The sequence below is a fragment of the Staurois parvus genome, unplaced genomic scaffold (genome assembly GCF_062004578.1).
Source record: "Staurois parvus isolate SC_StPar_1 unplaced genomic scaffold, SC_StPar_1.0 ptg000175l, whole genome shotgun sequence".
Lineage (NCBI taxonomy): Eukaryota > Metazoa > Chordata > Amphibia > Anura > Ranidae > Staurois > Staurois parvus.
Genome location: NW_028317971.1, coordinates 15,788,963 through 15,813,133, shown reverse-complemented (window position 1 = coordinate 15,813,133; position 24,171 = coordinate 15,788,963). Strand labels below are relative to the sequence as shown.

Here is a 24,171-nt window from a genome sequence, read left to right as displayed (position 1 = left end):
AATTGGCCTCTTACCAGACAGTTTGATTGCACAAAAGGTCGGTCAACATGAGCAGTATGGTATATCCTCAAATGCAGCAATGGATCGTCAATAGAAAGACCCTCCAAAATAATAAGTAACTTTTCCAACTTCAATAAACTGGTACATCGTCGCCTCCTCTCTCACCTACGCAGGATAAAAAGGCCCTTCTCCGCCTGTCGCTGCCGTGGTCCCAGAGCCTGTAGTGATATGCCAGCAGGGAGAAGGCTGTGCTCCAATCCCCGCCGCCCCTCTCTTCCCATATCGGTTTAGAAACCGAAAATATATATGGACTTTATCACATTTAAAGTGCTATAAGACCATTGTATAATTAGTGCTGCATTTATCTATCTATATCATATTATTGCCTTCAAATGGACAAGCTGCTTTTATTTATTCTTGTTAAATTCTGAGTGCAAGTGTTCGTTTATAGTGACCACACATAGATTGAAATTTGTCCAGCCCCTGACGAATTTTGATCCGTCTATGGCCACCTTAAGGCTAGGTTCACATATGTGCGGGTGGTGCCGCTGCAGATCCACACAAAAATCCGTGTAGCCACACCACCCACACAAAATAATTCTAATGGCACGCCGCCCGCACTGGAAATCACAACTGCACTGGGAACCGAGGTTACCGTGCGGACTCGTTTTCAGAAGAAGTGCAGGGACTTCTTCCCTGCGTATCCCGGGGCACGGGAGTCCATTCAAATGAATGGGCTCTCGTGCCCGCACAAAATGCAGCCCGCAGGAACACGAATATGTGAACCAGGGGTAACGCAGGAACCTACCTTGCTAAGAAGGAGGCAGCCATGACTGGAAGAAAATGTTGAAGAAGCAAGGGCAAGGATCTAAACTGCATTACTTATGTAAGAGATGATATTTATTACATGGTATATGGAAAGTGCCTAAAAAAAAAATCCCTATGTGGCTGTGTGGAGATGTGGAAATGTAAACACCGCTCTAAATGTTAGACACACAGATAGAACTGATTATTTTAAACATGACGTTGGCCTTGTGTGTAAACTGTGGCTGAGTGCAAACAAATGTGAACTCTTTCTATTTGAATTTACTATTTGGTAAAATTCCATGTAACATGCATTAGAAGTACATTTTAAAATAGCTACAAAAAAACCTTCTGAGTTAGATTAGCGGATCTATTTTTAGGAGCAGGTGTGGCGGATACATGGCCGGCTTCAAGGGAACATAGTAAACTAGCTGACACTTCTTACTGAGACTGCGGTGGCTAACCTTGAAAAATGATGCTTCTATCAGGTCACAAGAGTTCTCTGTCATTGACAGACACATTGACGTGTCTGCTGCAGAACTAGTTCTTCCAGAAATAGAGCTTCCAGAAGTCGTTTAAAATCTCCAGAATTAGGTGAAAGGCAAGCAAAGTTGTGCTCAAAAGTTTGCATACCCTGGCAGAAATCGTGAAATTTTGGCAATGATATTGAAAATATGACTGATCATGCCAAAACATGCTCTTTTATTGAAGGATGATGATCATATGAAGACATGTATTATCAAATAGTTGTCTGGCTCCTTTTTAAATCATAATGATAACAGAAATCACCCAAATAGTCATCATCAAAAGTTTACATACCCTGGAATGTTTGGCCTTGGTACAGACACACAAGGGGACACACACGGGTTAAAATGCCAATTAGAGGTTAATGTCCTTTTTAAATTGCAATTAGTGTCAGTGTATAAATAATCAATGAGTTTGTTAGCTCTTACGTGGAAGCACTGACTACGCTAGATACTGAGCCATGGGGACCAGAAAAGAACTGTCAAAAGTCCTGCGTAACAATGTAATGGAACTTTAAAAAGATGAAAAAGGACATAAAAAGATGTCTAAAGCCTTCATATTTTCAATATCAATGCCAAAATTTCACAATTTCTGCCAGGGTATGCAAACATTTGAGCACAACTGTATATTTGCTTTGCATTGCTTTTGTTACTTTTTTTTCCTCCTAAAGTAGAGGTAGATATCTCCAATTATTCTTATGGCCAGTGATTCCTATAATAATGTGACCATCCAGCTTTTTCAAGTTCCTCTGGTGGTTTCCTCTTTCTAAGCAGACCATCAACATAAACACACAGGCAGCAGCAAGGGGACAAGATCACCAGAGAAACATACCATAGCTGGATCATGTAATCAGGGTTCTTGGAGCAGTACATAAAAATTACTGAGTTCATCCTTCTCCGCCCAAAGAAATATGTATAATTTCTGCTGGAATGTTCCTTGTTAATACTGTACATTGCAATCCATTTTCAAATTCAATGTTCACGTCCACTAGAGAGCAGCATTGATACATTGTAGATTTTTCCACTGTGTTTTGTATTGTGAAAATAACTACTACAAGAATCAATTTTGTGGAAGACCATTCTAATGCAAGATTTATTTTTTTTAGGGTAACAAACGTGTTATATTGCACCACAAAACTGTAGGGAGGTCTGAACTAATTTGGAGAATGACTGAATGGCACTGATGTTATAGTCCAGTTTTAAGGTTTTATTATTTTTTGATTCTGAAAATATGCACTTTTTTTCTTTTTTATATTAAGCATTTGTATGTGACAGAGTGGTCTCCGTATTTTATACACTATAGTATTCTGAGAAAATAAAGATGGGTATGATAAAATTCAGAGCTTAAGGACATAAGGTGATTATGATGGCACCCAATTATATTTCACCAGCACAGCACCCGAGGGCAGTACTTGTCAATTATGTTTTGATAATATGGTTGAAGGATGTCCACATCCGGCATTTCATCAGTCTTTGTGTAGAGGTCATACTTACTAAGGAAACACACAAGCAAAACATATGTTAAACATACAGGAGCACAACGAAGAAGTGACATTCAGCTCAATTAATAACTAGGCTAAGAGATGCAAATAAGAGGGATGGGTCTTTACAAGTGCAGTGTCACATCTATAGTGAATTGACATACCCCCCCCCCCCCCCAAAAAAAAAAATTGTCTGAAAAGTCTGCAGTAATGTTTGTTTGGATCTTGGTTGAGCACTCACTGCATATATGTAGGGGCCCTTACTTAATACCCAACTATGAGTGCATTCCCAGCACATTCCCACCACACCTGGTGTGAATGAGCTCTTAGAAGTAGTGTCCCTCATTTATTCCTAGATTGTAAGCTTGAAAGAGCAGGGCCCTCGAACCCCTCGTGTATCACATTGTATTGTTTTCGTACTGTCGCATGTACTGTCTCCCATTGTAATGTACAGCGCTGAGCGAACTATTGGCGCTTTATAAATACTGTATAATAATAATAATTGCATCTGCTTTAGGGCTGGTCCATACTGATGCCGTGGTTCTGCACAGAGCAGCCTGTATCCTCCTTTTCTTGGGTTCCCCACTGGTGCTCCTCACCCCTCCCTCCTGTCAGCTGCCCCCACAGCAAGCAGCTTGCTATGCGGGCACTTGAGCAGGCGTGCTCCCGAGCCTCGACTTTGCTTGTCCATTCACACACACAGTCGTGGCTCGGCCCCGCCCCCTCCCCCTCCCTCTCCCAATTGGCTCACTGTGATTGACAGCAGCCTGAGCCAATGGCTCCCACTGCTGCCTCAAACAATCAGGAGTGAGAGTCCCCGGAGAACCAAGGCTTTCCTGGACATCGCTGGATCGAGAGAGGGCTCAGATAAATGGGCTGGGATAGCTGCTACACACAGAAGATTTTTACTGCACGCAGACACATGTGCTGTAAACAGTGGTGTATTTAGGTTTTGTGCTGCCCTAGGCAAAGAGAGAGAGTTCGATATTTATGTGTATATATATAATATTTATTTTCTCCCCCCCCTCTCTCCCCCTCTCTATTTCCCCCCCCCCTCTCTCTCTCTCCCTCTCCTTATCTCCCTCACTCTCCTCTCTCTCCCTCTCTCTCCTTTTCTCTCTCACTTTACCCCCCCCCTCTCTCTCCTTATCTCCCCCTCTCCTCTTTCTCTCTCCTTATCTCCCTCTCTCTCTCTACTTCTCTATCTCCTTATCCCCCCCCCCTCTCCCTTTCCTTCTCTGTCTCTCTCTCTCCCTCTCCTTCTCTCTCCTTCTCTCTCTCTCCTTCTCTCCCTCTCTGCCTCTCTCTCTCCTTCTCTCTCTCCCTCCTTATCTCCCCCCCTCTCTCTCCCCCCCTCTCTCCCCCTCTCTTTCTCTCTCCCCCTCTCTCTCTCCCTCTCTCTCTCCCCCTCTCTCTATTACCTCTCTCTCTTTTCCCCCCATTCCTCCTAGCAGATAACACCACCACCAATCATCCCCCCAAAATCCACGTTACATTTCCTAGAAAAAGTGGAGAGAAAAGAGCGAGGAGAAGGTGAGCTGTGTTGTGTTCTCTGGGCTCTCCCTCCTGTCGTCCATGCAGCACATGAGACAGGATCACATATACACATACACACACTATGATTACCACCCCTACCTTCTCCAAGGGTTACTGATCTCCGGGCAGCAAAAAAACCCTTCAGATGGCAGCCCTGCTTGGCTTAGTCTGCCGTTGCTCACCAAGTACCCTCTCCTGGGAGGCGGCACCACCCCCCTAAATATTGCCGCCCTAGGCAAATGACTTGTTTCCCTCTTGGTAAATACATCTCCGGCTATAGGCCCACTGTGTAGGCTTTTTTCGCTACATGTTCCTAAATCTATACTAATTAAATTGCAGAATATTTTGAACATCTGAGCTTTATGAAAACATTCATTCAAGCACTTTTTTATTCTACACAGCATCCTAAATACTCACTTGAACTCTCTAACCCAAGGCAGCATGTTTTGGTCTTTCTCATTGCAGAGATGCTGGTAATCCCCTCCTGTGTGCCAGGGATAAAAGGAATGGAATCTGATCATGTACATTCCCTGAAAAGTTAGACAACAGGTTAGAAGATATTTCCAGTTTGTATAAAGGTAGTGATATTCATTGGAGACAAAAACCTAAAGTGTTACTAAACCCACAACAGTAAAATCAGTCTGTATATGCAGTAAAGCATGCTTGTTATACTCACTGTGGAACCTAAGAGGATAATCCTCTACATTGTGTACAAAATGCTGTTTGAGCCTAACTTCTCTGATCCTCTGCTTCTTGTGGTGTCTCCCTCTTATCTCCTGATAAGACATATCGTGTGGAAACTCTGCACATGCTCAGTTTGGTGTGTATTGCTAGAGAGGTTTTTTTTTTTTGGGAGAGTGCATGTGATCAGCACAGGGCCAATCAACACTGCTCAGACAAAGGTCAGAGGTTCTGCATCCTCCTAGAGAAAACTCCTCCTACAAGCTTTAATTAGTGCTCTTCTGAACACTGATAGAAGTCACAAGACTGCTCCAACTGCTAAGAAAAGGTATTTAGCAGTTTATATTTACTAAAATAATTGCATTTCCATGTTGTGTGTACTGTGGGAGACCAGATATAATGAATGCAGGGTCCTGGATTTCGTAACACTTTAAAGTAGAACTATATGCAAAACTTTTTTTTTTCCTTTTTGGATGGAGTAAGGGAGGGTTATTACTATGTCAATTTATTTTTGCTATCTGTGTCCCATTGGAGAAATTTATCCTGTCCCATAGCCAAGCAGAAAGTGATTAAAAAAAGATCCCTGCAAATTAAGGGAATCCCTGGGAACCTCAGGTCTTCAGAACTAGTGTACCCATTGGAAAAATTTCCCCTCTATTACATTTCGGGGGACAACCCAAAATTTTGGATTTTTTATTTTCACATTCCCTGGTAATGGTAAACAGGACAAATAGGGTTAATCTCCCTAATGAGGGCCTAGACATCAATACAAACTGACTGGTTTTCTAATTCATCTCTATTCCATCTAAAAATAAAAAAAGCTTCGCCCTTAGTTATAATTCAACTGAAAATTCCCAGATGTTTTCACCTTATGTATGCCAAGGGAACGTTTGCTGCCATATTATAGGTATGGGGCGACACCTGCCACCTCCTCACACTGAGTATCACCTTATCAGGTCTGGACCTTCTTACACAGGAGGTGTTAGCATGAATAGCAATGTACATATGAATAATTTGAAACTTGCATAGGACATTTTGGGTGGTGTGGCAGAAGATTGGGAGAATGTAGGCCGAGTACAAGCTGCATTTGGTGTCTTCTATGACATGAACTTGTTATTTTGCTCAGTATGAGCAGACTACAAGTTTGCTATAATTGGACCAGTTCTGCTTCTTTGTGCTTTTGCGTGAGCGGATCCACAAAACATGTACTGTTTTTCCATCCTAAGGCCAGGCATTTAAAGTAGAATTAAATACCACTTTTATTAAAAAAATTATATTAAAAAAATATATATATACATACAGTACATATCTTTTTTTTCTAAAAAATATTATCATTTTCTAAAACTTTTTAAAAAGGGCGACCTGGAGATATGTAATTTCCTAAATATGTAATTGTCTAAGTGTTTTTCTAAGACATTTGCACTAAGATACAAGACATCCTTTTCTTTGCAATAGGAATGCCATTTTTCAAATACTCCATAAGGGTCTAAAGAAATGCAGAAACTGCAGCTTTCCTTATTAGAACATTGAAAGTGCACCAGATGGTTATAATGAGTGCAGATCTTTTCATTCAGAAAAAAGGTAGGAATTTGTTATAATCATTGTCATGTACATAGATCCTCAGTGGGAATTGTTTATTTCTCAACCAGGGGCGGACTGACAACTCATGGGGCCCCCGGGCAATAGGGGATCATGGGGCCCCTGTGTCCTTGCCCAAAGTCAAAAAAGCTGATGAAAAAGGTACCAGGGGCATCTCATGGGGCCCCCTACTGACCCCGGGCCCTCGGGCAGTGCCCAAGTTTCCAAATGGTCAGTCCGCCCCTGTTCTCAACAAATCTCTTAGATTGTAAGCTCCAATGAGCAGGCCCATCCTATCCCTCTTGTATTGAACTGTATTGTTGCTGTATTGTGTCCCTTTATATTGTAGTATCATGTATCGCTGAGCAAACTGTTGGCACTATATAAATCCTGTATAATAATAATAATAACAACAAAAGTGGAATTACACTCATTTTACGCCTTCACCAGATACTCGGCCATCATTTGGACACACCCTTACCTCTTCTGGAATGGTACATTGGTTAAACTTCAGGACTTTATACAGGTATTCTAAAGAAAAGCAAATGAGAAAGCGCATTTAAAATGGTATTATACAGCAACAATAATACTAGGAACAAGATTGTATATTCACATTAAGGTTGTTTCCTACCACCCATTTAATGTAGACAAGTTACATCCCCTGTAATAAGACACAGTATCCCACATTCCATGACCCCCCTTGTTTTACTTAGATCATCTGTCACCACTAAAGATGAAAAGTCACATTTGAACTCCTTTAGCTTCTGAAGCTATTCAAACAAATCTCAAACCACTTAAAAGCTTGATGTGTGCTTTATGCTCCGTGTATCTTTTTCCATTGCATTTTGTTGCATCACTTTGCATTCAAAAGCCCATAGAGTTCAACGTGGATTGTAAAGTCTGTACCAATTTCTTAAAGCATCGCTGTTTGATAATACAATCATGCAGATTATTGCATTAGTTAGGATTAATAAAATGTTTGGCTTGCATTCACATCAATGATAGTATGCCTGACTTTAATAGCTAAGTCACTATATTTGCCTTGCCTTCACTTATTCTTATTTCTTTTAAACATAAAAATGGTAGATGTAGATTACCATCATGGCCCCAGGACATGAGGACATTCTCCAAACCGCAGTTAGGCTCATACATCCCATACTGAGTGCTGTGCAAGAAAAGCAGTTTTGGTTACTGACCAATAGCCTAAAATCAAACTCCAGTTTAGGCAAAGTAATAGTTTCTAATGGCAAAGCTGTATAGACCTCTAAATATAACACCATTTGGAAGATGAAAGAACTGCTACTATGCACATGAGCTGATTGCCTAAAACAAAGAGACAGTTTCATGTTTTCTATGATCTCTCAGTTTTGAGTAGGAGACATACTATGTTTTTGCCTGCCCCAACTATTGACAGCTATGACCATATGGCCATATTCATTACATTTCAATATATATATATATATATATATATATATATACACATTTCAAATATACGGTATGTCTTTAAAAATACAAATCTACATTTACATTACTTTTTATATGTTAAAAAAAAGCTGAAGAATATATTTTTTAAAAAAAAATATTTTTTTAAATATATTTTTAAAAAATATACTCTTCAGATTTTTTTTAACATATAAAAAAGTCATTTTAACATATATTTTTACATATATTTGTAAATGCATTCCAAAAATGTAGATTTGTATTTTTAAAGACATACAGTATATTTGAATTGTATTTTTAAAAATATTTTTCATATATTTTGTCATATAAACGCATTTCAACATGCAGTGTGTATGTGTGCATGTGTATATGTGTATATATATATATATATATACTATATATATATATATATATGGTTTTTTTTTTAATTTATTGAAATACATTTTGAAATATATTGAATATGGCCAAAATTGTAATATTTCAAATATATGTCAATATATTTGGGAAGAATATTTTTAAACTATATTTCAAATATATTTTTCTTCCGTATGGGTTTGTCCAGAGTCGGCTATGTTTCTCAAATCATAGTAGAGTTCTATTTTGTGGTCTATTTAAGTGCAAACAGTCACTAAAGGGCCTCTCAATGATTGTGTGTATTGATGACATATTGGTTATCAGTATATATGTGAGAATACCCTTTGACAGAACTTGAGCCTTTCATATTTTGTTTAGTTTACCTACATGCATACAGGGCCGCCTTGACAAAGGCTCATGCATAAGTAGCATGATCTTAAACAAACTTGGCAAAACACAATGATGTGTACCTGGTGAATGTCCCCACTATGTGCTATAAACTGCTTCAGAGACTAATCACTAAGCATTTAAATCGGTAGAAGAAAGCAGATAAGTAATAGCCTTATCTTATAATATATATGGAACATCAATTGTGTCCAAAATAATTCAGACCAATGTGAAGAAAAAAAAAATTTGCACACAGATCAAAACTTGAAGTGAGCAGCAAACACAAGTGACCAAACCACAAAAATGCAAAAATATAAATGTGATGTGCTAATATAAATATATATAGATATATATATAGATATAAATGTGACAGACGTTTGAAAAAACAAAACAAAAATGTGACCAAATTAATAAATATAACATCCAAACTTCAAAGTAACTCAAAGTGCAGAGCGCAATTGGAATCAAGGCTCTACATCAAGCACCTCCTGGGAGATAATTTACACACCAGAATGGGTTCCCAATATGTGATCCAAGGGTTAAATCAGCGGGTGGAAAAGCCAGGCTCAGTCACTCTCATCAGATAATGTCAAGGAGGACAAATAGAAACTATAGGGTTCATTGTTGGATTTATTCATCCAAACATCAAAGAATAGCACTTACAGTTGTGTCCAAAATTATTCAACCCCCAATGCTGTAAAGGGGTTTAGGGACTATAGTGTACATTTGGAATTGTATTCAGAATCAAATCCTACAAGGACGTTGTAACTACCCAAATGCAACTAAAATGACATCAATTGTTTATGTAATACAGTAGTAAATGGTTCTTATGTGGTTTCTTCATTGCCACAATTATTCAACCCCTTAAAGACTACCACTCTGAAGAACAGAGGTTCATACAGGTGCTTTCCATCAGGTATTGAAAACACCTGTGGATGTCACCGAGCAGCAATCAAGCATAATAAGCACCAATTAGGCAGCTTTAAAATGACTGTGATACTCAGCTCCTTCTAGACATTTACTGGTGTGGTTACAAACATGGTGAAGGCAAGAGAATGGTCCAGGAAGACAAGAGAAGAGGTGATTTCTCTTCACAGGAAGGGCAATGGCTATAAGAAGATTGCAAAGATGTTAAACATACCAAGAGACACCTTAGGAAGCATCATTCGCAAATTCAAGGCAAAGGGCACTGTTGAAACGCTACCTGGTCGTGGCAGAAAGAAGATGCTGACTTCGACTGCTGTGCGCTACCTGAAGCGTAGAGTGGAGAGAAGTCCCCGTGTGACTGCTGAGGAACTGAGAAAAGATTTGTCAGATGTGGGTACAGAAGTTTCAGCCCAGACAATAAGACGCACACTGCGTAATGAAGGCCTCCGTGCCAGAACTCCCAGGCGTACCCCCTTGCTGTCTCCAAAGAATAAGAAGAGTCGACTGCAGTATGCCAAAAGCCATGTGGACAAACCACAAAAGTTGTGGGATAGTGTTCTGTGGACTGATGAAACAAAATTAGAACTGTTTGGGCCCATGGATCAACGCTATGTTTGGAGGAGGAAGAACAAGGCCTATGATGAAAAGAACACCTTGCCTACTGTGAAGCATGGTGGAGGGTCAATCATGCTTTGGGGCTGTTTTGCTTCTGCAGGTACAGGGAAGCTTCAGCGTGTGCAAGGTACCATGAATTCTCTTCAGTACCAGGAGATATTGGATGGAAACGTGATGCAGTCCGTCACACACCTGAGGCTTGGGAGACGTTGGACCTTTCAACAGGACAATGATCCCAAGCATACCTCCAAGTCCACTAGAGCATGGTTGCAGAGGAAAGGCTGGAACATTTTGGAGTGGCCATCGCAGTCACCAGACTTAAATCCGATTGAGAACCTCTGGTGGGACTTAAAGAAAGCAGTTGCAGTGCGCAAGCCTAAGAATGTGACTGAACTGGAGGCCTTTGCCCATGAAGAATGGGCGAAGATACCCGTAGATCGCTGCAAGACACTTGTGTCAAGCTATGCTTCACGTTTAAAAGCTGTTATAACTGTAAAAGGATGCTGTACTAAGTACTAAGATTGAATGTCACTTGGGGGTTGAATAAAACTGATAATGCTGTGAGCACAGAAAAGACATTTGTGGTTATTTCATTATAACTGTTATGTTATATTTGTCTGACCTACAAGTGCCTCTTTAATGTAAATGTAAGCAAGATGACTGAATGATCAAAAGCAATGTCAAACTGGCCAAAACACTCAATTTCAGTGGGGGTTGAATAATTTTGGACACAACTGTACATTCTCACTAGATAAAAAAAGGCACAAGAGCAAGGATAGAACATGGAACCACCGGGAATGCTTTAATATGATTCTCTGAGTGTATGAATCACCATCTGACCGTCAAAGTCCTCCTGCTCACAAACACAGTACACGCTCCAAGATTGCACAGCTCAGCCCAACACCTTCTGTCAATAGGGACGTCATCAGGGGCCCTCAAAAGGTGCTGGTTCTGGAGCCTTGATACCTGGTTACTGATTTACGGATATGTATAATCTGACCTTTGTGATGGGGGTCAGATAGTAACAGTGAGAGTTCACTCAAAAAGGAGGTTAAAATTCCGCATGGAGAGCACTTCTTGAACATAATTTGCACAAGGATTTTCAGACTTTGATTGGACTTTTGTACTACTCTGCACAATATGAACTTTGAGTTACTTTGAAGTTTGATTATTATAATTATTCATTTGGTCACATTATTGTTTTTACACAAGTCCGTCACGTTTATATAACAATCTAGACCAGCCTTTCTCAATTTTTTGAACATGGGGGAACCCTTGACATAACTTTCCAGGCTCAAGAAACCAATGATTAGAATTATGAACTGTATAGGTCACTATGCATTAGTGTAATGGTCTGTGGGAAGAATATTTCTTATGTTTTCAGTCAGTAGGAAGAATCCTCCTCTTACAAATAGCTAATAAGATCATTGGCATCAATGGGAACTTAAAGCAGAGTTCCAGCCTTTTTTTTTCTCTCTTGAAAGACAATGGTCTCCCTCTTCACCATCCATTTTGGCAATATATATGTAGATTTTTTTTCCTAAATACCATTTATTGATAATTTCTGTCTCTACTTCCGTTCCCGGCCGCCTAGGCGATTACATCATCAGGCATTCCCTAGGGCTTCTGGGATATCGGCGTCATCTATCACAGCAGTCCTAGGGAATGCCTGATACCAAAATCTTGCGCTGTTATGAGACCAGAAGTGACACGATCGCGGGGATTTCTTCACACTGCGCAGGTACGAGATCGCTCCTTCTTCACACTCCTCAGGAGCGAAAATGGGAAGTGCATGGTGGGTAGCCAGCTGCACAATTTGCCAGAAGAATGTCTGAGTGAGCTTCAGGTGCCCACACTTAAGATGACAGCGTTCACAATATGAGGGTGCAGTAAGTAAATTTATTTTTTATAAGGAAAGCAAAGGATTCCAAGTACAGGTGATCTCAACTTGCATTGCCTAAGTTGCCACTCTCATGTGGGTGCCTTTAGAAAAAAAATAATTAAACGGCTGGAACTCCGCTTTAAGTAAGAAGCAGAAATTGCTTATAGCTCAAGGAATCCCTAGCAACCTCTGGAGCAACTCTGGGGTTCCACAGAATCCTGGTTGAGAAAGGCTGATCTACAGTCAGGTCCATAAATATTGGGACATCAACAAAATTCTAACATTTTTGGCTCTATACACCACCACAATGGATTTGAAATGAAACAAACAAGATGTGCTTTTACTGCAAACTGTCAGCTTTAATTTGAGGGTATTTACATCCAAATCAGGTGAACGGTGTAGAAATTACAACAGTTTGCATATGTGCCTCCCACTTGTTAAGGGACCAAAAGTAATGGGACAATTAGCTTCTCAGCTGTTCCATGGCCAGGTGTGTGTTATTCCCTCATTATCCCAATTACAATGAGCAGATAAAAGGTCCAGAGTTCATTTCAAGTGTGCTATTTGCATTTGGAATCTGTTGCTGTCAACTCTCAAGATGAGATCCAAAGAGCTGTCACTATCAGTGAAGCAAGCCATCATTTGGCTGAAAAAAACAAAACAAACCCATCAGAGAGATAGCAAAAACATTAGGCGTGGCCAAAACAACTCTTTGGAACATTCTTAAAAAGAAGGAACGCATCGGTGAGCTCAGCAACACCAAAAGATTCGGAAGACCACGGAAAACAACTGTGGCGGATGACCGAAGAATTCTTTCCCTGGTGAAGAAAACACCCTTCACAACAGTTGGCCAGATCAAGAACACTCTCCAGGAGGTAGGTGTATGTGTGTCAAAGTCAACAATCAAGAGAAGACTTCACCAGAGTGAATACAGAGGGTTCACCACAAGATGTAAACCATTGGTGAGCCTCAAAAGTAGGAAGGCCAGATTAGAGTTTGCCAAACGACATCTAAAAAAGCCTTCACAGTTCTGGAACAACATCCTATGGACAGATGAGACCAAGATCAACTTGTACCAGAGTGATGGGAAGAGAAGAGTATGGAGAAGGAAAGGACCTGCTCATGATCCTAAGCATACCACCTCATCAGTGAAGCATGGTGGTGGTAGTGTCATGGCGTGGTCATGTATGGCTGCCAATGGAACTGGTTCTCTTGTATTTATTGATGATGTGACTGCTGACAAAAGCAGCAGGATGAATTCTGAAGTGTTTCGGGCAATATTATCTGCTCATATTCAGCCAAATGTTTCAGAACTCATTGGACGCCGCTTCACAGTGCAGATGGACAATGACCCAAAGCAACCAAAGAGTTTTTTAAGGGAAAGAAGTGGAATGTTATGCAATGGCCAAGTCAATCACCTGACCTGAATCCGATTGAGCATGCATTTCACTTGCTGAAGACAAAACTGAAGGGAAAATGCCCCAAGAACAAGCAGGAACTGAAGACAGTTGCAGTAGAGGCCTGGCAGAGCATCACCAGGGATGAAACCCAGCGTCTGGTGATGTCTATGCTTTCCAGATTTCAGGCTGTAATTGACTGCAAAGGATTTGCAACCAAGTATTAAAAAGTGAAAGTTTGATTTATGATTATTATTCTGTCCCATTACTTTTGGTCCCTTAACAAGTGAGAGGCACATATGCAAACTGTTGTAATTCCTACACCGTTCACCTGATTTGGATGTAAATACCCTCAAATTAAAGCTGACAGTCTGCAGTGAAAGCATATCTTGTTCATTTCATTTCAAATCCATTGTGGTGGTGTATAGAACCAAAAATGTTAGAATTGTGTCGATGTCCCAATATTTATGAACCTGACAGTAGATATTTTCATATACAGAATATCTGTATTTTATGGTATGGTAATAAATATATTTGTCATTTTTTTCTGCACTTGGCATGACCTAACTCATTCAATTTAAAATACAAAAGATCTGCGCAGGGTCGGACTGACAACTCATGGGGCCCCCAGGCAATAGGGGATCATGGGACCCCTGTGTCCTTGCCCACACTCAAAGCAAACCCAAAAAAGCCTTTTAAAGGTACCAGGGGCATTTCATGGTGCCCCCTACTGACCCCGGGCCCCCGGAAGTGCCCGAGCGCCCGAATGATCAGTCCGCCCCTGGACCTGCGTTTAATCTAAGGGTTTGTGCATTACTAGAATATTACCAGTCTAGAAAACTGAAAGAGGGTGATAGAGGTCCTTGTTGCTGCTCTATAAAATTGACTTTTAAATATTGTCATTTCTACTCACCTGTACACGGAGTGTCTTGTGTCTGGATTGTCTTTAAAGGTTGTGTCACTATACACAATGGATTTCTGAAATTTACAGCCAACTGGAAAAGTATCTCCAACAACAGCCCACTACAAAGAAGAAAGATTGACGCATTTCCCGTTGAATGCATGCCACTGATATCATTTTATATGTACTTCTAAATGTGAGCATAGCTCATTTCATATCTACTTAGCAGTGGAAGACAGCCTTAGCTATCATCCTACATTCTGTTCTGCAGAGACATTAAAATAAACCTGTCATATGAGAAATAGGGGGCTGATATTGCTGCACTCTTTCAGAAATTGCTAGTTGCCAGAATGTCATGTTGCTAAAATGAGTTTAAACCTTTCTAAGTCACTGATCTAAAATAAGTATGCAGGAAGCGAAGTCAGAACATCTGATGTAATCTTCTTTGCACTGAAAGCCTACATATTTATTTCTGCATCTGAAGATGAAAGCGATAGTGTAAAATGAGTGCTACTGTTCATATATGACTTCACACAAGCTATTTGTGACTATCCTATAGCTTTCCATCTTACTGCTTGAAGTGGTTCTCTAGCGCTGCAGCCTTTATGGGATAAATATCTCATTTCATGGATGAGGTACCTGTGGCTCATTATCCAGGGCCATAAGCTTCCCGATATCATGTAACAAACCAACCAACTGGAACCAGTCTAAAGGAAGAAAATGTGTTAATAAAATAGACATATGAGATAAAGACATCTAAAGCAGGAAATTACTGCCTAAGATTATAACTTTGCCAATAATTAATGTGTTACTAAATGCAGGACCCTGAATTCACTATATCCAATTTCCCACAGTATGCACAACACAGAAATGCAATTATTTCACTAAATATCAACTGCTAAATACCTTTTCTCATCAGGAGTATATAGCAGTCTTGTGAACTTCTATCAGTGTCCAGATGAGCACTGGTTAAAGCTTGTAGGAGGAGTTTTCATGCTGCTCTGACTGTTCTATGAGGCTACATAACCCCCAACCCTCTGTCTGGACAGTGCTGATTGGCCCTGTGCTGATCACATGCACCGTCCCAGAAAAAAAAGAAAAATTCTCTAGGAATACACACTAAAATGAGCATGCGCAGAGTGCCTCCTAGGGCTCTGTACTATCAGCAGATGGATTGGGGACTGTGGAAGAAGGGGAGGATCACAGAAGACAGGATCAAACAGCCTTTTTACACAATGAGGAGGATTAACCCCTAACTTCAACAGTGAGCATAACAAGCATGCTTTACTGCATATACAGACTGAATTTACTGTTGTGGGTTTAGTAACACTTTAAATGATTTTATGTGGTAGAAAAAAAACAACTTTTATTGTAAAATAAATGAAGTTATAGCAATAAAAATGAAGTTAATGAAGGTAAAAGGTATTATGAACAACATGTTAAAAAAGAAGTTCAGGCAAACAGCCAAAGCTGACACATTGTCATAAAGTTAAAATACACATAGTGAGGCACTGGTTGGTAGGATTGTGAACGTTGTGTATGTGTCACCTAGGTTTCTCACATAAGTCTGGAGGCTTTGTAGACCTCTGGGTGCAATATCACCTCAATTCCCGGGTCCACATCTTACCTGGTAGCCAGACCTCATTATTAATCTCATATGTGTCCAGGCCTCAATATATTCAAGCTGATTAATGCTCAGGGATCTCTCTCTTGTTCTTCCTGCTGTAGGAGCCAGCTGCTGGTGAAAAGGCTGAGTGCTAAAAGAACACTAAAAAATACAAGTGCTGCTTGTTTGGGAACTCCTTTTGGGAACTCTGTGGGAATACTCAGACCTTGTGGGGCGGAGGGATGGGCACTTCGGGTTTGGTGGACCCCTCATACACATTAATTATCCTTTAGATTGTAAGCTCCACGAGCAGGGCCCTCCTTCTGTACTGAAATGTATTGTAATTGTACTGTCTCCCTTATATTATAAAGCGCTGCGCAAACTGTTGGCGCTATATAAATCCTGTATAATAATAATAATTAAAATACACAGCAAATCACCAAATTTACACATTTAAATCTGTTTATTGTATGTCATTGGATCTGACAAGTTATACAAACATAAAAAAGTTAAACAAATTATATTGTATATTTGCAATAAATCTACTTATCCTTGTAAAAGATGTTAGCAAGACTTACAGTACAGGCTAAACCTACTTGTACACAACGTTTTCATTTTAATCGGCTTTTCTCACTAACTAGGTTGCGCTTGCATGTACAAACACAATGGAAGGCTACCTTCCTTAGGAATGTAAGCACGCTATGCATGGTTCACTTGAACCGCCAAAATTTGTTTCAAATTGATATAATACGCTGAAGTAAATACTTTTTACAAGTGATTGCATTTAAAACATTGCTTTCCAAGATAAATGTAAAATACATTTCTCCAGGAAAAAGGCTGGATGAAAAGGTGATAAAGGAAGGTAAACTATTAAACCAGCATGATGAATTGCTAAATTAGAACTATGCCACCTGTCTGGTTGTGCAATACGAAAAATGTATGTAATTTCCAAGATCTACTGTGCAGAAATAGAAATCCATAGGCAGTTAAACGGTAAAAATATATGTATTTTAGCTGTATATTTAATTGTAAAATAAATGTTTTTAATTGCTAAACTGTATAATATCAGAAAAATATGTAGCAGAATAAATTTTAGCTTAAATTTATGAAGAAATTTTTATTGGATATGTTTTATAGCAGAAAAAAAATTGTCAGTTTTTTTGTTTATAACGCAAAAAGTAAAACACGCAGAGATAGTCAAATATCACAAAAAGAAAGCTTTATTTGTGGGGAAAAATTACATAAATTTCATTTATGTACAGCATTGCATGATTGCACAATTTTCAGGTATAGTAACGCAGGGCCGTATCGCAAAAAATTGGCCTGGTCAGGGAGGGGGTTAAATCTTCCAGAGGTCAAGTGGTTAAAACACTATGCACAGGGAAGCTGCTCCTCCTGGGTACCCACCCACCCCTTTGTTCCGACCCTGTACTGAATTGTACTGTACTGTATTTGAATGTACTGTTGACTTTCCAGCTCCAGACCCAGATGTGCACTGCAGGTCACCATCACAAAGAATAACATGGCGGCAAATAATCCATATCCTTACTTCCCTAAAAAATGTCTACATGCAGAGGGACCAGAGGCGTATTTACCACAAGACAAGCAAGGCATTTGCCTAGGACGGCATTTTTCAGGAGGGCAGCACGGCCCCCCTGGAAGAAGGGACAGAAGAGGGGACACATGCGGCTTGGGGACCAGGTGGGATCTGAGAGAGGCTGCGGCCTGCTTGACTCTCGTTCCCAGGGATGTTCAGAGCTGTGAAGGTGAGTGTCTTTCTCTCTCACTGGGAGGGGAGTGGCCGGTGTATGGGGGCAATGGTAGTGGAAGGCTCTCTCGGGTGGGTGGGGGTCCAGGGGTGTTGTTAGTCAATTTCAGGCTCTCTCTGGGGGGAAGGTGAATTTTGTAGGGCAGCACAAAACCTAAATACACCACTGAGGGGGACTGAGTATCATGTGACATCATCAATAACCCCAGACACAGTCAGGTGCACACACACCCATCCCCTCCCTCCTTCTGCTCCAAGCCAATCACAGAAATGTTGCCATGATGGATTACCCTGCACCTGCCTGGGCCAAGCACACCATTATCATACCTCCCAACTTTTTGAGATGGGAACGAGGGACACTTATAAGCAAAAGTATGTAGGCATAGGACACACCATCTGTCACGCCCCCTTAAGGAAGAATTAGTTAAACCCACAAGTTCTTTTTTTTATAACTGCTATTACTTTATACTCTCTTTTCAAGTTTACAAATTACAGGGGCAGCACTCTAAAATTGGGGACTGTCCCATGAAGACATCTACTCACCTTACCCTGAGGTCCATGTCATATTAAAGTGAAAAACAAGTCAAAACCTAAGCCTAAATCTACTCCCACCTCAATTCTAAGTCCTTTTCTATCTACCCTGTAAAAGGAAATATGTCTATACTTACCGATCCTGAAGTCGCTCTGGACTGGTCATATGACCTCTGCAGTGGCTGGCTTCAGTGAAGAAGAGAGATCGCAGCCAATGGCTGCAGAGCCTATGCGGTGATGTCACCCATAGGCTTACTATGGGGCATCTGTTGTTGGCTGTCACTCCTCGCTGGAAGTCGATCATGTGACCGGACCAGAGCAGCCTCAGCATAGGCAAGTATAGACATATTTCCTTTTACAGGATAAATAGAATAGACTTAGAATGGGGGTGGAAGCAGGTTCAGCTAAAAATAAGTTTTGACTTGGCTTCCACTTTAATCAAAATGTGACAGTGCAGTACATAATATATGGAAATTACTGCATGATATTGAAACAGATTTAAGGACTGATTTCATCTTGTGTGTATCATCCTGCATATTAGTTGGGAAAATCGTCACACTGTTTGTAGAATATGCACATACCTTTGTCAGGATGAGCCATGCGGATGCCCTCTGCTGTTTGATATGCATGAAAAGAGTTTGGAAAATCCACATCAGGGTCAGATTCGTCCACCAGATTATCCAGCAAACTGAGTGCTTCCATCACAGTCATCTTCTTGTGGTTGCATGAACCCCACAAGGCATGCTGAAAAGATACATTTACAAAGCTGTCATCCCAATATATCTTCACTGTAATAAAACTGTTTAATAAAAAAAACTGTATGCACAAAAAAAAAAGAAGTCAGTAAAATAAAATAAAATAAACTTTATAGATCTGTAGTGTATACTATACTGTACATGTTGGTTTGGCAATTCATATAATGACCCTATGTTCTCTGATCCATTCTTGTTTTTTTTTATTAAAAAATGTTGTTTGATCAGATAGTGCAAAAGACTCTATTAACAGCACATAAATATATTCTGGCAATATTGTGTTTTCTATTGTTTATAAACAATTTTGTAAACAAACCCCCCCCGTGACATCAGATCCCACCATGCTTCCACACCAATATGTGAAAACAGAGATGTCAGATCCCACCATGCCACCACCACCAATACATGACCATGACACTCTCAGGTCAACCTGCTCAAAAGGTTTCCGACTTGTGGGATCACAATCTAAGGTCCAGCAGACTAAGAGTGATCAAAACTGGGTTTAGTTATGTGGTTGTAAATCTCAAACATGAAATATGAACAAAACGTATTTCTCTATAGTGTGTACTTGTTCCAATTAAAAGCACTAAGTGTCATTTCTGTCTGCTGCTTCATTCCTCTGCTATCAACATGAATCCCTTCTGACAAGTTTTCCTGACACCAAGAGAAAAATGGTGACAGGGGAGGGACCTTCAGCAAATTGACTGCCTCAGCTCTGTTCCTGTGTGCTGTGTGGAGGGGGATGTGTCTCTTCTCTCCAATCAGATCGCAGAACTCCCCTCTCTGAGCTATGCAAAGTGTAATTTCAGCTTTCTACCCCCTTTTTTCTGAACCCTCAGACAAGCTTTGAATGGATATAGAAAAGAGAAGACTGCAGATAAACAGTTACAACCTATGTAGGAGAATTTGTTTCATCTCTGTGTATCATCTGAAGCTAGAAACTTCACTGGGTATATGTAAGGGTTTATAACCACTTTAACTATGCAGTTAACCTGTTATACACCAAACAGCTGCCACCATGTGTTTTATCAGAAGCGCAAACCGTTCACAATATCTGCAATAAAAATTACTTTTAATAAATTCCTGTAATTCCCACTGTTATGACAGACAGGAATATTTCAGAGATTTCCAATATAGTAGTGCTCTTCAAAGTGACCTGCCTATGGTCTATTGGTCTATAGCCAGCTTTACTTTTGAATGAATACTGATATGATAGCTTTCAGATACCTGTATCACTGAGGAGATGTGCTTAACCCAATCCGATACCTCCTAACATAGGTGTGTTTGGTCTTAAAAGGCTGGTCATTAGCTGGCACATGTGAATATTTTGTTATTCTTAATGTAATCAGCTCAGAAGTTATAAACCACATTTACATTTTGACTATACAGGGAGAGATATTCATCCTGGGATGTGTCTTCTGTTTTCTGCTGGGCAAACTATTTTATAACAGGGCAATAAACTTGGTGTAATAGATTGTTAGCTTGAATCAGCAGATGTTAATTGGTGTAATTACTTAAAGAGGATGTAAACCCAACATTTCATATTCCTGATATTTGCCTGCTGTACCATGTACTTGTATGAAAAAGTATCCTGCTCTCTTAAATTCCAAAAACACACTTAAAACTTTTTCGTGCAAGAGCAGCATAGCATTTGGTGCAAAATGCTCCTTAAGCCCTGGTTCACATATATGCGAATTGTATGCGTTTTGAACCGCATGACATCTGAACCCAACTGACTTTCTATGGAGCTGGTTCACATATGTGCGATTCTAAAAAGTAGTAGAAAATGAAATTTGGGTTACACTCCAACTAGGTTCCATTTGAAAGTAAAGTTTATTGAAGTTACTGAAGTTATGAGTAAGCACATGTTTTTGTGTGAAATGTGGTAACTGTTCTCGGTCCTATGCATGGAGTTGTGATTTTTGCTTTTATATTAACATTTCAATAAACTTTACTTTCAACTGGAATTTAGTTGGAGTGCGACCCAAGTTTAATTTTCTACTACTCAACCTGTGGCCAAGGGTCGGGTCTGCACCTAGAGCGGTTCATGTGTTTTCATTAGCGATTTTAAAAAGAGTCAGGTATGATTTTCAGTCCAGTTCAGGTGTGATTTCCAGTATCATACACTTTAAAAATTCACTCCTGAACCACTAAATAAAATCGCATCGGACTCCTTATACAAATCACAGAGAAACCGGACCCGCACATATGTGAACCCAGTCTCATAGGATATATTTGCTCACAGTTTCCAATCCTGTAACTCAAGTTAAGGTCAATTTGTATCACTTGATCTATATAACTCGATAAAAAGATTTGATTATAATTGCAGAGGTGCATTGAGAGCCTCATACATCTGAATAATAAAGTCTTTCAGCACATACGGCTATGTCAGCTTCCCTGATGTTCATTTTCTCTGGGGATGAAAAGAATCAGATAAGGATGTCCATATGTGTATGTACAGCACAGTCCATACATGACCTCCAAATATGTGATCATGCAGTAGGTTCATGGGTATTGGAACTATTTATGTCAACAGCTTTAACACTCAGAGACACTTTGCATTATGCTACACCAGTATGAAATCTAGTAGCAATGTTAGAGGCTTTATATGTTATTGATTGCATTTTGAAGCGGCTTGAATATGTTTCTTTCCAAAACAATACTTTCAGTATAACTAAAGTTATTTTTTATTTTTTTTATTTTGGATAGGGTGGACTGACCATTTGAAAACTCGGGCACTGCCCGAGGGCCCGGAGTCAGTGGGGGGCCCTATGAGATGCCCCTGGTACCTTTTTCATAGGTTTTTTTGAGTTTGGGCAAGGACACAGGGGCCCCATGAGTTGTCAGTCCACCCCTGGTGCGGAGATGGATTGGAACACCTGTAAGGTTTTATTGCTGTCTGTACCCCCATTTGGGAGGTTCATTTGTCCTGCTTACTGTTATCATTAAAAGTGAAAGTAAAAGAAAATCCCACTTTTTGGGTTGACAATACAAAAGGGAAAAATCTTTCAAGGAAGACACTAGTTCTGGGACTTTTCACTTTGGGACAGTAAAGGGAAATCTTCCCAATGGGACACAGATTGCGAGAAAAAAATTACAAGAGTTATAATTTATTTATTTCAGTTACTTACGCAATTTATGCAGCGCTTTACATATATATTGTACATTCACATCAGTCCCTAACCCTCAAGGGGCGTACAATCTAAGGTCTTTCCTTACTCTATCCAAAATGAAAAGAAAAAAAGTTTTGCCTTTTGTTCTACTTTAACAGTCAGGATGATTCGATTTAGGGCCTGTGTACATGGGTGTTCATGTATGAACTACTTTTCTTCCTATGTAAGTCAAAAGGAATACAAAGGAAGCTTGAAGCAGATTAGAAGGACTGGCAGAAGTAGGTCAGAAGTACATATGAAGGAACTTAGAAGGAAAATAACTGTCAAATGTATTGCAAATATAAGCTAAAAAGCATACAACTTAATGTGAAACTTAATCACTTCAGTCTGGCCCCTTTTGCAGGTATAGCTACGTAAAACATTAAAAATAAGTGCCTATACTGTTAAAAATCCAGTAACACACTGTCTCACCTTCTCTGCACATGCTCATTTTCACTCTAATTTTAGGCACTGTGCCGCATTTGTAGAGGCTGTTTTGCTGTCAGCCTAGGGATTTACTGCTGCTTAGGGGCTGTGGGCTTCAGCAAAATGGCAGGCTCCGGCTAGAATAAGCAGGAACAAGGATGGAGGCAATTTACAGCACACACTAGGTTTGGTAGCATAATTATTAATGTGGAAGATATGTTCCTTGCTAAAGAACATTTTTATCAAGTTTTTCTGGGTAAAGTTCCACTTTAAAGTCACTTGCACAAAAAATGCTGTGTTTGTTGCTGTGTAGTGTTTTTGGAACCCAGGTGAACACAAATGCATTGTTGTCTGTGAAAAAATACGTGTGTATACCAAAAATCAGGGATAAGGGAATTGGTAAACGCTGGGGAATCCACTCACAGTATCTGAAAGTGGAGGTGCCACCAGAATATCTGGAAGGGTGCTACCTAATCAATTATCAAAAACAAAAAAGGGGGAAGAAAAAAGGCTGCACACCTAAAAGGCTAAACTCAAAGGAATTTTATTATGCACCATAGACAGTAATAAGACACCGGAAACATGACAGCCCGGCATGACAGAGGGCTCTACCCCCCCCCTTCCCCCAGAGATATCAAGAGGGGACCCTCAAGAATGGACCAAGGATGCAAATGGTCCACTGGGACTAGCCTAATCCAACCTTCCAACACCCAACCCTAGACACAACCCACCCCACCAGCCCTATCAACCCCCCAATACCCCCATAAGGACCCACAAGACACCCCTCCCCTGGATGGTGAACCCTCCCATCCCACCACCCCCCTCACAGGGGAGAGATAGGAGCTGAGGGAGATAGTACCAGCCCCCTGACACCCCCAACCCCCCAACACCCACTAGATGGAATATGAGCCTGTTACATACACCGGTGGCTCCTAGACCTACCAACCACACAAATATTAAACACAGCTAAATGGCAGAAATATATGCATAAACGTGTATCATTAGTATGTATGGCAATAAACAGAGGCCAGTATGGCCATGGTGTCCGCAAGTGTATACAAGCATATGTAGCGCTACCCCCACAGGAGCCACCAAGGTCCCCCTTAAGCTCTGCACAGTCAGGCAACACACATTTTTCAGACATAAAAAACAGTCCATGGGCTTGGGTTTTTTTTTTTTTTTTGAAAGGTTACACTTGGATAGGGTAGAAGGAGTTATGGTATGCCTAATTTGATTGTAGACACAGCAGAATGAGGACATTTCCTGCTCTAACACACTTAGGAGAAAAAAATCTACAGATACGAGACTGTATTCCAACTGGAACCATCACAGTCCTTAGTAGAGTAATCTCCTTATAGGAGCTTGGTGTCCCCTGAATGGACTTTTAGTAACGTGACTACATGTAGGAGCTCTTGGTCCCCTTGGTGCA

At 40.3% G+C, this 24,171-nt stretch overlaps 1 protein-coding gene across 1 annotated transcript in view; it reads right to left on the bottom strand.

Annotated features, from left to right (window-relative positions):
• Window positions 1–2,392: 2,392 nt before the first annotated feature.
• MIOX (myo-inositol oxygenase) overlaps window positions 2,393–24,171 on the bottom strand; it is a 64,160-nt gene continuing 42,381 nt past the window's right edge. Inside the window, exons 4-10 of the mRNA XM_089677016.1 lie at window positions 18,994–19,156; window positions 15,147–15,214; window positions 14,520–14,629; window positions 7,702–7,769; window positions 7,086–7,135; window positions 4,763–4,875; window positions 2,393–2,821 (exon numbers count right to left, since the gene is read on the bottom strand). Coding sequence (XP_089533142.1) covers window positions 2,713–2,821; window positions 4,763–4,875; window positions 7,086–7,135; window positions 7,702–7,769; window positions 14,520–14,629; window positions 15,147–15,214; window positions 18,994–19,156 — 681 coding nt within the window. The 3' untranslated portion in view covers window positions 2,393–2,712. The remainder of the gene's footprint in view (window positions 2,822–4,762; window positions 4,876–7,085; window positions 7,136–7,701; window positions 7,770–14,519; window positions 14,630–15,146; window positions 15,215–18,993; window positions 19,157–24,171) is intronic.